At 52.4% G+C, this 17,699-nt stretch overlaps 1 protein-coding gene across 1 annotated transcript in view; it reads left to right on the plus strand.

Annotated features, from left to right (window-relative positions):
• The window catches only part of LOC144489560 (breakpoint cluster region protein-like), a gene marked incomplete at its 3' end in the record, with an annotated part of 55,310 nt that extends 37,838 nt beyond the window's left edge, over window positions 1-17,472 (plus strand). The window contains exons 8-10 of the mRNA XM_078207424.1: window positions 3,592-3,732; window positions 8,526-8,644; window positions 17,298-17,472. Coding sequence (XP_078063550.1) covers window positions 3,592-3,732; window positions 8,526-8,644; window positions 17,298-17,472 — 435 coding nt within the window. The remainder of the gene's footprint in view (window positions 1-3,591; window positions 3,733-8,525; window positions 8,645-17,297) is intronic.
• Window positions 17,473-17,699: the final 227 nt, after the last annotated feature.

Genomic DNA, 17,699 nt, shown 5'->3' on the forward strand with positions numbered 1-17,699 from the left:
TTGTGTACAGTGGGAGTGAACGGGAAGGGGATTGGGATTGTGTACAGTGGGAGTGAATGGGAAGGGATTGGGATTGTGTACAGTGGGAGTGAACGGGAAAGGGATTGGGATTGTGTACAGTGGGAGTGAATGGGAAGGGATTGGGATTGTGTACAGTGGGAGTGAATGGGAAGGGATTGGGATTGTGTACAGTGGGAGTGAACGGGAAGGGGTTTGGGATTGTGTACAGTGGAAGTGAACGGGAAGGGGATTGGGATTGTGTACAGTGGGAGTGAACGGGAAGGGGATTGGGATTGTGTACAGTGGGAGTGAATGGGACGGGATTGGGATTGTGTACAGTGGGAGTGAATGGGAAAGGGATTGGGATTGTGTACAGTGGGAGTGAAAGGGAAGGGATTGGGATTGTGTACAGTGGGAGTGAATGGGAAGGGATTGGGATTGTGTACAGTGGGAGTGAACGGGAAGGGGATTGGGATTGTGTACAGTGGGAGTGAATGGGAAGGGGATTGGAATTGTGTACAGTGGGAGTGAACGGGAAGGGGATTGGGATTGTGTACAGTGGGAGTGAACGGGAAGGGGATTGGGATTGTGTACAGTGGGAGTGAACGGGAAGGGGATTGGGATTGTGTACAGTGGGAGTGAACGGGAAGGGGATTGGGATTGTGTACAGTGGGAGTGAACGGGAAGGGGATTGGGATTGTGTACAGTGGGAGTGAATGGGAAGGGATTGGGATTGTGTACAGTGGGAGTGAACGGGAAGGGGATTGGGATTGTGTACAGTGGGAGTGAAAGGGAAAGGGATTGGGATTGTGTACAGTGGGAGTGAATGGGAAGGGATTGGGATTGTGTACAGTGGGAGTGAATGGGAAGGGATTGGGATTGTGTACAGTGGGAGTGAACGGGAAGGGGTTTGGGATTGTGTACAGTGGAAGTGAACGGGAAGGGGATTGGGATTGTGTACAGTGGGAGTGAACGGGAAGGGGATTGGGATTGTGTACAGTGGGAGTGAACGGGAAGGGATTGGGATTGTGTACAGTGGGAGTGAACGGGAAAGGGATTGGGATTGTGTACAGTGGGAGTGAAAGGGAAGGGATTGGGATTGTGTACAGTGGGAGTGAATGGGAAGGGATTGGGATTGTGTACAGTGGGAGTGAACGGGAAGGGGATTGGGATTGTGTACAGTGGGAGTGAATGGGATGGGATTGGGATTGTGTACAGTGGGAGTGAACGGGAAGGGCATTGGGATTGTGTACAGTGGGAGTGAACGGGAAAGGGATTGGGATTGTGTACAGTGGGAGTGAATAGGAAGGGATTGGGATTGTGTACAGTGGGAGTGAACGGGAAGGGGATTGGGATTGTGTACAGTGGGAGTGAACGGGAAGGGGATTGGGATTGTGTACAGTGGGAGTGAAGGGGAAGGGGTTTGGGATTGTGTACAGTGGGAGTGAACGGGAAGGGGATTGGGATTGTGTACAGTGGGAGTGAACGGGAAGGGGATTGGGATTGTGTACGGTGGAGTGAATGGGAAGGGGTTTGGGATTGTGTACAGTGGGAGTGAACGGGAAGGGGTTTGGGATTGTGTACGGTGGGAGTGAACGGGAAGAGGATTGGGATTGTGTACAGTGGGAGTGAACGGGAAGGTGATTGGGATTGTGTACAGTGGAAGTGAACGGGAAGGGGATTGGGATTGTGTACAGTGGGAGTGAACGGGAAGGGGATTGGGATTGTGTACAGTGGGAGTGAACGGGAACGGGATTGGGATTGTGTACAGTGGGAGTGAACAGGAAGGGGATTGGGATTGTGTACAGTGGGAGGGAACGGGAAGGGGTTTGGGATTGTGTACAGTGGGAGGGAATGGGAAGGGGATTGGGATTGTGTGCAGTGGGAGTGAAGGGGAAGGGGTTTGGGATTGTGTACAGTGGGAGTGAACGGGAAGGGGATTGGGATTGTGTACAGTGGGAGTGAACGGGAAGGGGATTGGGATTGTGTACAGTGGGAGTGAACGGGAAGGGGATTGGGATTGTGTACAGTGGGAGTGAACGGGAAGGGGTTTGGGATTGTGTACAGTGGGAGTGAACGGGAAGGGGATTGGGATTGTGTACAGTGGGAGTGAACGGGAAGGGGTTTGGGATTGTGTACAGTGGGAGTGAACGGGAAGGGGATTGGGATTGTGTACAGTGGGAGGGAACGGGAAGGGGATTGGGATTGTGTACAGTGGGAGTGAACGGGAAGGGGATTGGGATTGTGTACAGTGGGAGTGAACGGGAAGAGGTTGGGGTTCATTGGGATTGTGTACAGTGGGAGTGAACGGGAAGGGGATTGGGATTGTGTACAGTGGGAGTGAACGGGAAGGGGATTGGGATTGTGTACAGTGGGAGTGAACGGGAAGGGGATTGGGATTGTGTACAGTGGGAGTGAACGGGAAGGGGTTTGGGATTGTGTACAGTGGGAGTGAACGGGAAGGGGATTGGGATTGTGTACAGTGGGAGTGAACGGGAGGGGGATTGGGATTGTGTACAGTGGGAGTGAACGGGAAGTGGTTTGGGATTGGGATTGTGTACAGTGGGAGTGAACGGGAAGGGGATTGGGATTGTGTACAGTGGGAGTGAACGGGAAGGGGATTGGGATTGTGTACAGTGGGAGTGAACGGGAAGGGGATTGGGATTGTGTACAGTGGGAGTGACCGGGAGGGGGATTGGGATTGTGTACAGTGGGAGTGAACGGGAAGGGGATTGGGATTGTGTACAGTGGGAGTGAACGGGAAGGGGATTGGGATTGTGTACAGTGGGAGTGAACGGGAAGGGGTTTGGGATTGTGTACAGTGGGAGTGAACGGGAAGGGGATTGGGATTGTGTACAGTGGGAGGGAACGGGAAGGGGATTGGGATTGTGTACAGTGGGAGTGAACGGGAAGGGGATTGGGATTGTGTACAGTGGGAGTGAACGGGAAGAGGTTGGGGTTCATTGGGATTGTGTACAGTGGGAGTGAACGGGAAGGGGATTGGGATTGTGTACAGTGGGAGTGAACGGGAAGGGGATTGGGATTGTGTACAGTGGGAGTGAACGGGAAGGGGATTGGGATTGTGTACAGTGGGAGTGAACGGGAAGGGGTTTGGGATTGTGTACAGTGGGAGTGAACGGGAAGGGGATTGGGATTGTGTACAGTGGGAGTGAACGGGAGGGGGATTGGGATTGTGTACAGTGGGAGTGAACGGGAAGTGGTTTGGGATTGGGATTGTGTACAGTGGGAGTGAACGGGAAGGGGATTGGGATTGTGTACAGTGGGAGTGAACGGGAAGGGGATTGGGATTGTGTACAGTGGGAGTGAACGGGAAGGGGATTGGGATTGTGTACAGTGGGAGTGACCGGGAGGGGGATTGGGATTGTGTACAGTGGGAGTGAACGGGAAGGGGATTGGGATTGTGTACAGTGGGAGTGAACGGGAAGGGGATTGGGATTGTGTACAGTGGGAGTGAACGGGAAGGGGATTGGGATTGTGTCCAGTGGGAGTGAACGGGAAGGGGATTGGGATTGTGTCCAGTGGGAGTGAACGGGAAGGATTTCAGTAAGACTCCATGTTTGTTTGTTGCAGGAAGTGATGACTCACACCCCGAGGGAACACTGCGATTTCTGTCGCCTGGGCGGCGCGCTGAATGATTCAAACAGTTTCCTGTCTGCAACCAATCAGAACATTCATTCCAAGTGTTCAAATCAAAATGACAACAGCACAAAGGTATCTAATGCACTGTGACACCCGGTCCCAGAGGGGGAAAGGACAGTGTATCTAACGCACTGTGACACCCGGTCCCAGAGGGGGAAAGGACAGTGTATCTAACGCACTGTGACACCCGTTCCCAGAGGGGGAAAGGACAGTGTATCTAACGCACTGTGACACCCGGTCCCAGAGGGGGAAAGGACAGTGTATCTAACGCACTGTGACACCCGGTCCCAGAGGGGGAAAGGACAGTGTATCTAACGCATTGTGACACCCGGTCCCAGAGGGGGAAAGGACAGTGTATCTAACGCACTGTGACACCCGGTTCCAGAGGGGGAAAGGACAGTGTATCTAACGCAATGTGACACCCGGTCCCAGAGGGGGAAAGGACAGTGTATCTAACGCACTGTGATACCCGGTCCCAGAGGGGGAAAGGACAGTGTATCTAACACACTGTGACACCCGGTCCCAGAGGGGGAAAGGACAGTGTATCTAACGCACTGTGATACCCGGTCCCAGAGGGGGAAAGGACAGTGTATTTAACGCACTGTGACACCCGGTCCCAGAGGGGGAAAGGACAGTGTGTCTAACACACTGTGATACCCGGTTCCAGAGGGGGAAAGAACAGTGTATCTAACGCACTGTGACACCCGGTCCCAGAGGGGGAAAGGACAGTGTATTTAACGCACTGTGACACCCGGTCCCAGAGGGGGAAAGGACAGTGTATCTAACGCACTGTGACACCCGGTCCCAGAGGGGGAAAGGACAGTGTATCTAATGCACTGTGACACCCGGTCCCAGAGGGGGAAAGGACAGTGTATCTAACGCACTGTGACACCCGGTCCCAGAGGGGGGAAAGGACAGTGTATCTAACGCACTGTGACACCCGGTCCCAGAGGGGGAAAGGACAGTGTATCTAACGCAATGTGACACCCGGTCCCAGAGGGGGAAAGGACAGTGTATCTAACGCACTGTGACTCCCGGTCCCAGAGGGGGAAAGGACAGTGTATCTAACGCACTGTGACACCCGGTCCCAGAGGGGGAAAGGACAGTGTATCTAACGCACTGTGACACCCGGTCCCAGAGGGGGAAAGGACAGTGTATCTAACGCACTGTGACACCCGGTCCCAGAGGGGGAAAGGACAGTGTATCTAACGCACTGTGACACCCGGTCCCAGAGGGGGAAAGGACAGTGTATCTAACGCACTGTGACACCCGTTCCCAGAGGGGGAAAGGACAGTGTATCTAACGCACTGTGACACCCGGTCCCAGAGGGGGAAAGGACAGTGTATCTAACGCACTGTGACACCCGGTCCCAGAGGGGGAAAGGACAGTGTATCTAACGCATTGTGACACCCGGTCCCAGAGGGGGAAAGGACAGTGTATCTAACGCACTGTGACACCCGGTTCCAGAGGGGGAAAGGACAGTGTATCTAACGCAATGTGACACCCGGTCCCAGAGGGGGAAAGGACAGTGTATCTAACGCACTGTGATACCCGGTCCCAGAGGGGGAAAGGACAGTGTATCTAACACACTGTGACACCCGGTCCCAGAGGGGGAAAGGACAGTGTATCTAACGCACTGTGATACCCGGTCCCAGAGGGGGAAAGGACAGTGTATTTAACGCACTGTGACACCCGGTCCCAGAGGGGGAAAGGACAGTGTGTCTAACACACTGTGATACCCGGTTCCAGAGGGGGAAAGAACAGTGTATCTAACGCACTGTGACACCCGGTCCCAGAGGGGGAAAGGACAGTGTATTTAACGCACTGTGACACCCGGTCCCAGAGGGGGAAAGGACAGTGTATCTAACGCACTGTGACACCCGGTCCCAGAGGGGGAAAGGACAGTGTATCTAATGCACTGTGACACCCGGTCCCAGAGGGGGAAAGGACAGTGTATCTAACGCACTGTGACACCCGGTCCCAGAGGGGGGAAAGGACAGTGTATCTAACGCACTGTGACACCCGGTCCCAGAGGGGGAAAGGACAGTGTATCTAACGCAATGTGACACCCGGTCCCAGAGGGGGAAAGGACAGTGTATCTAACGCACTGTGACTCCCGGTCCCAGAGGGGGAAAGGACAGTGTATCTAACGCACTGTGACACCCGGTCCCAGAGGGGGAAAGGACAGTGTATCTAACGCACTGTGACACCCGGTCCCAGAGGGGGAAAGGACAGTGTATCTAACGCACTGTGACACCCGGTCCCAGAGGGGGAAAGGACAGTGTATCTAACGCACTGTGACACCCGGTCCCAGAGGGGGAAAGGACAGTGTATCTAACGCATTGTGACACCCGGTCCCAGAGGGGGAAAGGACAGTGTATCTAACGCACTGTGACACCCGGTCCCAGAGGGGGGAAAGGACAGTGTATCTAACGCACTGTGACACCCGGTCCCAGAGGGGGAAAGGACAGTGTATCTAACGCACTGTGACACCCGGTCCCAGAGGGGGAAAGGACAGTGTATCGAAAGCACTGTGACACCCGGTCCCAGAGGGGGAAAGGACAGTGTATCTAACGCACTGTGACACCCGGTCCCAGAGGGGGAAAGGACAGTGTATCTAACGCACTGTGACACCCGGTCCCAGAGGGGGAAAGGACAGTGTATCTAACGCACAGTGACACCCGGTCCCAGAGGGGGAAAGGACAGTGTATCTAACGCATTGTGACACCCGGTCCCAGAGGGGGAAAGGACAGTGTATCTAACGCACTGTGACACCCGGTTCCAGAGGGGGAAAGGACAGTGTATCTAACGCAATGTGACACCCGGTCCCAGAGGGGGAAAGGGCAGTGTATCTAACGCACTGTGATACCCGGTCCCAGAGGGGGAAAGGACAGTGTATCTAACACACTGTGACACCCGGTCCCAGAGGGGGAAAGGACAGTGTATCTAACGCACTGTGATACCCGGTCCCAGAGGGGGAAAGGACAGTGTATTTAACGCACTGTGACACCCGGTCCCAGAGGGGGAAAGGACAGTGTGTCTAACACACTGTGATACCCGGTTCCAGAGGGGGAAAGAACAGTGTATCTAACGCACTGTGACACCCGGTCCCAGAGGGGGAAAGGACAGTGTATTTAACGCACTGTGACACCCGGTCCCAGAGGGGGAAAGGACAGTGTATCTAACGCACTGTGACACCCGGTCCCAGAGGGGGAAAGGACAGTGTATCTAATGCACTGTGACACCCGGTCCCAGAGGGGGAAAGGACAGTGTATCTAACGCACTGTGACACCCGGTCCCAGAGGGGGGAAAGGACAGTGTATCTAACGCACTGTGACACCCGGTCCCAGAGGGGGAAAGGACAGTGTATCTAACGCAATGTGACACCCGGTCCCAGAGGGGGAAAGGACAGTGTATCTAACGCACTGTGACTCCCGGTCCCAGAGGGGGAAAGGACAGTGTATCTAACGCACTGTGACACCCTGTCCCAGAGGGGGAAAGGACAGTGTATCTAACGCACTGTGACACCCGGTCCCAGAGGGGGAAAGGCAGTGTATCTAACGCACTGTAACACCCGGTCCCAGAGGGGGAAAGGACAGTGTATCTAACGCACTGTGACACCCGGTCCCCGAGGGGGAAAGGACAGTGTATTTAACGCACTGTGACACCCGGTCCCAGAGGGGGAAAGGACAGTGTATCTAACGCACTGTGACACCCGGTCCCAGAGGGGGGAAAGGACAGTGTATCTAACGCACTGTGACACCCGGTCCCAGAGGGGGAAAGGACAGTGTATCTAACGCACTGTGACACCCGGTCCCAGAGGGGGAAAGGACAGTGTATCTCACGCACTGTGACACCCGGTCCCAGAGGGGGAAAGGACAGTGTATCTAACGCACTGTGACACCCGGTCCCAGAGGGGGAAAGGACAGTGTATCTAACGCACTGTGACACCCAGTCCCAGAGGGGGAAAGGACAGTGTATCTAACGCACTGTGACACCCGGTCCCAGAGGGGGAAAGGACAGTGTATCTAACGCACTGTGACACCCGGTCCCAGAGGGGGAAAGGACAGTGTATCTAACGCACTGTGACACCCGGTCCCAGAGGGGGAAAGGACAGTGTATCTAACGCACTGTGACACCCGGTCCCAGAGGGGGAAAGGACAGTGTATCTAACGCACTGTGACACCCGGTCCCAGAGGGGGAAAGGACAGTGTATCTAACACACTGTGACACCCGGTCCCAGAGGGGGAAGGGACAGTGTATCTAACGCACTGTGACACCCCGTCCCAGAGGGGGAAAGGACAGTGTATCTAACGCACTGTGACACCCGGTCCCAGAGGGGGAAAGGACAGTGTATCTAACGCACTGTGACACCCGGTCCCAGAGGGGGAAGGGACAGTGTATCTAACGCACTGTGACACCCGGTCCCAGAGGGGGAAAGGACAGTGTATCTAACGCACTGTGACACCCGGTCCCAGAGGGGGAAAGGACAGTGTATCTAACGCACTGTCACACCCGGTCCCAGAGGGGGAAGGGACAGTGTATCTAACGCACTGTGACACCCGGTCCCAGAGGGGGAAAGGACAGTGTATCTAACGCACTGTGACACCCGGTCCCAGAGGGGGAAAGGACAGTGTGTCTAACGCACTGTGACACCCGGTCCCAGAGGGGGAAAGGACAGTGTATCTAACGCACTGTCACACCCGGTCCCAGAGGGGGAAGGGACAGTGTATCTAACGCACTGTGACACCCGGTCCCAGAGGGGGAAAGGACAGTGTATCTAACACACTGTGACACCCGGTCCCAGAGGGGGAAGGGACAGTGTATCTAACGCACTGTGACACCCGGGATTTGATCTGCCTCAGGTCCAACACTTGGTGAAAGATGGATTCGCTGTGGAAGTATCTGAAAATTGCCGTAAACTGCGACACATCTTTCTTTCCACGGAACTGTTTTTCTGCACTCGAGTGAAGAAGCAAATTGGGTAAGCTTTCGTTCTATCTTCCGGTCTAGCATTGTCTCCTGCCGTTGCTCCTACTAGCGGTACGGTGCCACAGTGGTTCGCACTGCTGCCTCACAGCTCCAGAGTCCCGGGTTCGATTCCCGGCTCGGGTCACTGTCTGTGTGGAGTTTGCACATTCTCCCCGTGTCTGTGTGGGTTTCCTCCGGGTGCTCCGGTTTCCTCCCACAGTCCAAAGACGTGCTGGTTAGGTTGATTGGCCAGGTTAAAAATTGCCCCTTAGTGTCCTGAGATGTGTAGGTTAGAGGGATTAGTGGGTAAATATATGGGGATAGGGTGGGATTGTGGTCGGTGCAGACTCGATGGGCCGAATGGCCTCCTTCTGCACTGTAGGGTTTCTATGGTTCCTCTGGCTTCTGAGGAGGTTCACAGGTGAACTAGCTGGATGGATCCAGAAGTGGCTTGGCCATCGAACACAGAGGGTAGCCGTGGGTGTTTTTCTGAGTGGAGATCCGTATCTAGTGGTGTTCCGCAGGGAACTGTGCTGGGACCTCTCTTGGAGTTTTAACAACACCAGGTTAAAGTCCAACAACTCTATTTGGTAGCAAATGCCATTATGAGCGTTTGCAAATGGCATTTGCTACCAAATAAACCTGTTGGACTTCACCCTGGTGTTGTTAAAACTCTTACTGTGTTTACCCCAGTCCAACGCCGCATCTCCACATTATGACCTCTCTTAGAGTCAGAGAGGAAACAGGCCCTTCGGCCCAACTTGTCCATTCTGCCCCCTTTTCATTTTAACCACTAAGCTAGTCCCAATTGCCCACATTTGGCCCATATCCCTCTATACCCATCGTGCCCATGTAACTGTCTAAACGCTTTTTAAAAGACAAAATTGTACCCGCCTCTACTACTGCCTCTGGCAGCTCGTTCCAGACACTCACCACCCTCTGTGTGAAAACATTGCCCCTCTGGACACTTTTGTATCTCTCCCCTCTCACCTTAAACCTATGCCCTCTAGTTTTAGACTCCCCTACCTTTGGGGAAAGATATTGACTATCTAGCTGATCTATGCCCCTCATTATTTTATAGGCCTCTATAAGATCACCCCTCAGCCTCCTACGCTCCAGAGAAAAAAGTCCCAGTCTATCCAGCCTCTCCTTATCACCCAAACCATCAAGTCCCGGTAGCATCCTAGTAAATCTTTTCTGCACTCTTTCTAGTTTAATAATATCCTTTCTATAATAGGGTGACCAGAATTGAACACAGTATTCCAAGTGTGGCCTTACCAATGTCTTGTACAACTTCAACAAGACGTCCCAACTCCTGTATTCAATGTTCTCACCGATGAAACCAAGCATGCCGAATGCCTTCTTCACCACTCTGTCCACCTGTGACTCCACTTTCAAGGAGCTATGAACCTGTACCCCAAGATCTCTTTGTTCGGTAACTCTCCCCAACGCCCGACCATTAACTGAGTAAGTCCTGCCCTGGTTCGATCGACCAAAATGCATCACCTCGCATTTATCCAAATGAAGCCTAGCTGGTCTGATTAGCAAGTTTGCGGATGATACTAAGATTGCTGGAGTTGCGGAGAGTGATGAAGATTATCAGAGAATCCGGCAGGATATAGAGGGGCTGGAACATTGGGCGGAGAAATGGCAGATGGAATTGAATCGGGAGGAATGCGAGGTGATGCATTTTGGTCGATCCAATTCAGGGTCTCGAATACATGGCAGAACCATCAGGAGCATTGACACAAAACAAAATCATAGAATCCCTCCATTCGGCCCATCGAGCCTGCACCAACAACAACCCCATCCTATCCCTGGAACCCCACACGTTTACCCTGCTAATCCCCCTGACACCGAGGGGCAATTTAGCATGGCCAATCCACCCAACCTACACATCTTTGGACACTAAGGGGCAATTTAGCATGGCCAATCCACCTAACCTACACATCTTTGGACACTAAGGGACAATTTAGCACGGCCAATCCACCTAACCTACACATCTTTGGACACTAAGGGACAATTTAGCATGGCCAATCCACCTAACCTACACATCTTTGGACACTAAAGGGCAATTTAGCATGGCCAATCCACCTAACCTACACATCTTTGGACACTAAGGGGCAATTTAGCATGGCCAATCCACCTAACCTGCACATCTTTGGACACTAAGGGGCAATTTAGCATGGCCAATCCACCTAACCTGCACATCTTTGGACACTAAGGAGCAATTTAGCATGGCCAATCCACCTAACCTACACATCTTTGGACACTAAGGGACAATTTAGCATGGCCAATCCACCTAACCTACACATCTTTGGACACTAAAGGACAATTTAGCATGGCCAATCCACCTAACCTACACGTCTTTGGACACTAAGGGGCAATTTAGCGTGGCCAATCCACCTAACCTGCACATCTTTGGACACTAAAGGACAATTTAGCACGGCCAATCCACCTAACCTGCACATCTTTGGACACTAAGGGGCAATTTAGCATGGCCAATCCACCCAACCTACACATCTTTGGACACTAAGGGGCAATTTAGCACGGCCAATCCACCTAACCTACACATCTTTGGACACTAAGGGACAATTTAGCACGGCCAATCCACCTAACCTACACATCTTTGGACACTAAGGGACAATTTAGCATGGCCAATCCACCCTAACCTGCACATCTTTGGACACTAAAGGGCAATTTAGCATGGCCAATCCACCTAACCTACACATCTTTGGACACTAAGGGGCAATTTAGCATGGCCAATCCACCTAACCTGCACATCTTTGGACACTAAGGGGCAATTTAGCATGGCCAATCCACCTAACCTGCACATCTTTGGACACTAAGGAGCAATTTAGCATGGCCAATCCACCTAACCTACACATCTTTGGACACTAAGGGACAATTTAGCATGGCCAATCCACCTAACCTACACATCTTTGGACACTAAAGGACAATTTAGCATGGCCAATCCACCTAACCTACACGTCTTTGGACACTAAGGGGCAATTTAGCGTGGCCAATCCACCTAACCTGCACATCTTTGGACACTAAAGGACAATTTAGCACGGCCAATCCACCTAACCTGCACATCTTTGGACACTAAGGGGCAATTTAGCATGGCCAATCCACCTAACCTACACATCTTTGGACACTAAGGGACAATTTAGCATGGCCAATCCACCTAACCTACACATCTTTGGACACTAAAGGACAATTTAGCGTGGCCAATCCCCCTAACCTACACATCTTTGGACACTAAGGGGAAATTTAGCATGGCCAATCCATCTAACCTGCACATCTTTGGACACTAAGGGGAAATTTAGCATGGCCAATCCACCGAACCTACACATCTTTGGACACTAAGGGGAAATTTAGCACGGCCAATCCACCTAACCTACACATCTTTGGACACTAAGGGACAATTTAGCATGGCCAATCCACCTAACCTACACATCTTTGGACACTAAAGGACAATTTAGCATGGCCAATCCACCTAACCTACACATCTTTGGACACTAAGGGGCAATTTAGCATGGCCAATCCCCCTAACCTACACATCTTTGGACACTAAGGGACAATTTAGCATGGCCAATCCACCTAACCTACACATCTTTGGACACTAAAGGACAATTTAGCATGGCCAATCCCCCTAACCTACACATCTTTGGACACTAAGGGGAAATTTAGCATGGCCAATCCACCTAACCTACACATCTTTGGACACTAAGGGGAAATTTAGCATGGCCAATCCACCTAACCTACACATCTTTGGACACTAAGGGACAATTTAGCATGGCCAATCCACCTAACCTACACATCTTTGGACACTAAAGGACAATTTAGCATGGCCAATCCCCCTAACCTACACATCTTTGGACACTACGGGGAAATTTAGCATGGCCAATCCACCTAACCTACACATCTTTGGACACTAAGGGGAAATTTAGCATGGCCAATCCACCTAACCTACACATCTTTGGACACTAAGGGACAATTTAGCATGGCCAATCCCCCTAACCTACACATCTTTGGACACCAAGGGACAACTTAGCATGGCCAATCCCCCTAACCTACACATCTTTGGACACTAAGGACAATTTAGCATGGCCAATCCATCTAACCTGCACATCTTTGGACACTAAGGGACAATTTAGCATGGCCAATCCACTTAACCTACACATCTTTGGACACTAAGGGACAATTTAGCATGGCCAATCCATCTAACCTGCACATCTTTGGACACTAAGGGACAATTTAGCATAGCCAATCCACCTAACCTGCACATCTTTGGACACTAAGGGACAATTTAGCATAGCCAATCCACCTAACCTGCACATCTTTGGACACTAAGGACAATTTAGCATGGCCAATCCACCTAACCTACACATCTTTGGACACTAAGGGACAATTTAGCATAGCCAATCCACCTAACCTGCACATCTTTGGACACTAAGGACAATTTAGCATGGCCAATCCACCTAACCTACACATCTTTGGACACTAAGGGGCAATTTAGCATGGCCAATCCCCCTAACCAGCACATCTTTGGACACTAAGGGACAATTTAACATGGCCAATCCACCCTAACCTACACACTTTGGACTGTGGAAGGAAACCGGAGCACCCGGAGGAAACCCACGCAGACACGGGGAGAATGTGCAGACTCCGCACAGACAGTGACCCGAGCCGGGAATCGAACCCGGCTCCCTGACGCTGTGAGGCAGCAGTGCTAACCACTGTGCCACCGTGTATTCAGTGCCCCGGCTGATGATAGATAGGCTGGAAAATTGGGCGGAGAAATGGCGGATGGAATTGAATCCGGGCCAATGCGAGGTGATGCATTTTGGTCGATCCAATTCCGGTGGGAGCTATCAGATAAATGGCAGAGCCATCAGGAGTATCGCCACGCAGAGAGATCGGGGAGTACAGGTACACAGATCCTTAAAGGTGGCAGCACAGGTGGAGAGGGTAGTGAAGAAAGCTTACGGCATTCATCCTGGAGTTCAGTTTCTAGTGGTGTACCGCAAGGATCTGTTTTGGGGCCACTGCTGTTTGTCATTTTTATTAATGACCTGGATGAGGGCGTGGAAGGATGGATTAGTAAATTTGCGGATGACACTAAAGTCGGTGGAGTTGTAGACAGTACGGAGGGAAGTGGCAGGTTACAGAGGGACATAGATAAGCTGCAGAGCTGGGCTGAGAGGTGGCAAATGGAGTTTAATGCGGAAAAGTGTGAGGTGATTCACTTTGGAAGGAGTAACAGGAATACAGAGTACTGGGCTAATGGTAAGATACTTGGTAGTGTGGATGAACAGAGGGATCTGGGTGTCCATGTGCATAGATCCCTGAAAGTTGGCACCCAGGTTGATAGGGTTGTTCAGAAGGCGTATGGTGTGTTAGCTTTTATTGGGAGAGGGATTGAGTTTCGGAGCCAGGAGGTCATGCTGCAACTGTACAAAACTCTGGTGCGGCCGCACTTGGAGTATTGCGTGCAGTTCTGGTCGCCGTATTATAGGAAAGATGTGGAAGTGTTGGAAAGGGTGCAGAGGAGATTTACCAGGACGTTGCCTGGTATGGTGGGAAAATCGTATGAGGAAAGGCTGAGGGGCTTGAGGTTGTTTTCGTTAGAGAGAAGAAGGTTAAGAGGTGACTTAATAGAGGCATACAAGATGATCAGAGGATTAGATAGGGTGGACAGTGAGAGCCTTTTTCCTCGGATGGTGTTGGCTAGCACGAGGGGACATAGCTTTAAATTGAGGGGTGAGAGATATAGGACAGATGTTAGAGGTAGGTTCTTTACTCAGAGAGTAGTAAGGGCGTGGAATGCCCTGCCTACAGCAGTAGTGGACTCGTCAACATTAAGAGCATTCAAATGGTTATTGGATAAACATATGGATGATATTGGAATAGTGTAGATTAGAGGGGCTTTAGATTGGTTCCACTGGTTGGCACAACATCGAGGGCCGAAGGGCCTGTACTGCGCTGGAATGTTCTATGTTTGCCTTCATCAGACGGGGCATCGAGTATAAGAGTTGGGGAATTATGTAACAGTTATATAAAACGTTGGTTCGGCCACATTTGGAATACTGCGTCCAGTTCTGGTCGCCGCACTACCAGAAGGACCTGGAGGCTTTGGAGAGAGTGCAGAGGAGGTTTACCAGGATGTTGCCCAGGTCTGGAGGGCATTAGCTATGAGGAGAGATTGGAGAAACTTGGTTTGTTCTCACTGGAAAGACGGAGGTTGAGGGGAGACCTGATAGAAGTTGATAACATTCTGAGGGGTATGGATAGGGTGAACAGTGGGAAGCTTTTTCCCCAGGGCAGAAATGACGATTACAAGGGGGGGGCCACAGGTTCAAGATAAGGGGGGTAAGGTTCAGTGGAGGTGTGCGGGGGGGGGGAAGTTTTTTACACAGAGGGTGGTGGGGGCCTGGAATGCGCTGCCAAGTGAGGTGGTTGGGGCAGATACATTAGCCACATTTAAGACTTACCTGGATAGGCACATGAACAGAGGAATAGAGGGATACAGGCGGTTGGTCGAGATAGGACAAGGCGATGGGCGCAGGCTTGGAGGGCCGAAGGGCCTATTCCTGTGCTGTACTGTCCTTTGCTCTTTGAGGTGGGTTTGCTGGTTAGATCCATCCCTCATTGCCCACTCGGGAAGGGGGCAGGATGGCCGCCATCTTGAACCCAATGCTGTCCCCGTGTGTGGGTGGTGTAGGCACACCCACGGTGCTGTTAGGGAGGGAGCTCTGGAATTTTGACCACAGCGAAGGAATGGCCGATATATTCCCAAGTCAGGACGTGAGGGGGGGACTTGCAGGCGGTGGGTGTTCCCCATGCGTCTGCTCCCTCCCATGTCCTTCGAGGTGGGTGGAGGTGGCGGGTTTGGAAGGTGCTGAGGAAGGAGCCTTGGCGAGTCGCTGCGGGGCATCTTGTAGACGGTTCACACGGCTGTCGCTGTGCGTGGGTGGTGGAGGGAGTGAGTGTTTGTGGTTAGCGTGTCGATCGAGCGGGGGGAGGAGGAGGGGGGGCTGCTTTGTCCTGGATGGTGTGGAGCTTCTCCAGTGTTGTCGGGAGCCGCACCCATCCAGGCGAGTGGAGAGTGTCCCATCACACTCCTGACTTGTGTCCTTGTGGATGGTGGGACAGGCTTTGGGAAGGGGGGGAGTCAGGAGGTGAGTTACTCTCCGCAGGATTCCCAGCCTCTGACCTGCTCTGGGAGCCACAGGATTGATACGGCCGGGTCCCAGTTCAGTTTCTGGTCAGTGGGAACCCCCAGGATGTTGAGAGTGGGGGAGGGGGATTCAGCGATGGTCACGCCACAGAATGTCAAGAGGGAGAAGGTGGTGGAAGGAGTGAATGTTGATGGTTGGGATTCCATTGGAGTGGTGTTGCTTTGGACAAAACATTGCTGCCAACGCAGAGTGCTGACACCCAACTGAACTGGTTTATCCCAGTTTTGCCTCATATGCATACGCATGCTAATGTTCTCCAGATGTTCTGATTACCGGGGCTGTGCGTGATGAGTGTTGTTCCATTGCAAAGTCTTCAAGGGTTCAGATGTTGATCTGGAGTGAGTGAGGTTTGAGGGGGTTGAAGAGAATACACGTTTCAGAGGATCGCGGAGTAAAATAAAGAGTGAGTTGAGAGGGATCGGACAGTGGAGAGGCAAAATGGAAGAGAAAATGATCGAGAGATTGAACAGAGAGTGTGGGAGAGAGACAGAGAGAGGGGGGGAGGCAGAGAGAGAGAGAGAGAGACAGAGAGAGAGAGACAGAGAGAGAGACAGAGAGAGAGACAGAGAGAGAGAGAGAGAGAGACAGAGAGAGAGAGAGAGAGAGAGACAGAGAGAGAGAGTAAGAGGGAGAGAGACAGAGAGAGAGAGACAGAGAGACAGAAACAGAGACCGAGAGAGAGACAGAGAGAGACCGAGAGAGAGACAGAGAGAGAGAGGAGACAGAGAGAGAGAGAGATAGAGAGAGAGAGAGAGACAGAGAGAGAGAGACAGAGAGAGAGAGACAGAGAGAGAGAGACAGAGAGAGAGACAGAGAGAGAGAGAGAGACAGAGAGAGAGAGAGAGACAGAGACAGAGAGAGAGAGACAGAGACAGAGAGAGAGAGAGAGACAGAGAGAGACAGAGAGAGACAGAGAGAGAGAGAGACAGAGAGAGAGACAGAGAGAGAGACAGAGCGAGAGACAGAGAGAGAGACAGAGAGAGAGACAGAGAGAGACAGAGAGAGAGACAGACAGAGAGAGAGAGACAGAGAGAGAGAGACAGAGAGAGAGAGACAGAGAGAGACAGAGAGAGACAGAGAGAGAGAGAGACAGACAGAGAGAGAGATACAGAGAGAGGGACAGAGAGAGAGAGAGGGAAGTGGAGTTGGGGCTGCAATCGTATCAGACAGGATCCTATGGAAAGGGCTAGCAGTGGGTGAGGGGCTGAGTGGCAGTGTGAAGGGTCTGTGTCTGAACTGGATCTGAGTCAGGGGTCCCGTGAGCCTTTGGGCGCCTTGTCTACCCCGTCATTGGCTCAGTGTCAGGGGGGTTGGAGCGGGAATGAGAGTGGGACAGGGTGTGGATTTGGGATGGGGAGTCTGGTGACGGATTGGGGACCCCCCCCTCTCACCGGCAGGGACCCCTCTCCCCTCCCGTTACAGGAAGCAGCCCCAGTATAAATGTGAGTGGTCCGTCGCACTGGAGGAACTGAGTGTGCAAACCCAGAGTGAGATTCACCTGATGGACCCAGCGAGGCTCCAGACCATCCCCCAGCAACAGATCGAGGAGACAAAGGCCAAGCTACTGCACAGCAAGATCCAAATCTACCTGGAGAAGGTACGGGGGGGGGGGGGGGGGAGGGGGGGGAGAGGGGGAGGGGGAGAGGGAGGGGGGTGAGAGAGTGAGAGAGAGAGACGGGAGGGAGAGAGGGGAGGGAGAAAGAGAGACAGGGGAAGGAAGAGAGAGAGGGGAGGGAGAGGGGGAGAGAGGAGGGAGAGAGAGAGGGGGTAGAGAGGGGGAGGGTGGGGGAGGGGAGAGAGAGAGAGAGAGAGAGACAGGGGAGA

The sequence above is a fragment of the Mustelus asterias genome, unplaced genomic scaffold, assembly GCF_964213995.1.
Source record: "Mustelus asterias unplaced genomic scaffold, sMusAst1.hap1.1 HAP1_SCAFFOLD_2309, whole genome shotgun sequence".
Classification (NCBI taxonomy): Eukaryota; Metazoa; Chordata; class Chondrichthyes; order Carcharhiniformes; family Triakidae; genus Mustelus; species Mustelus asterias.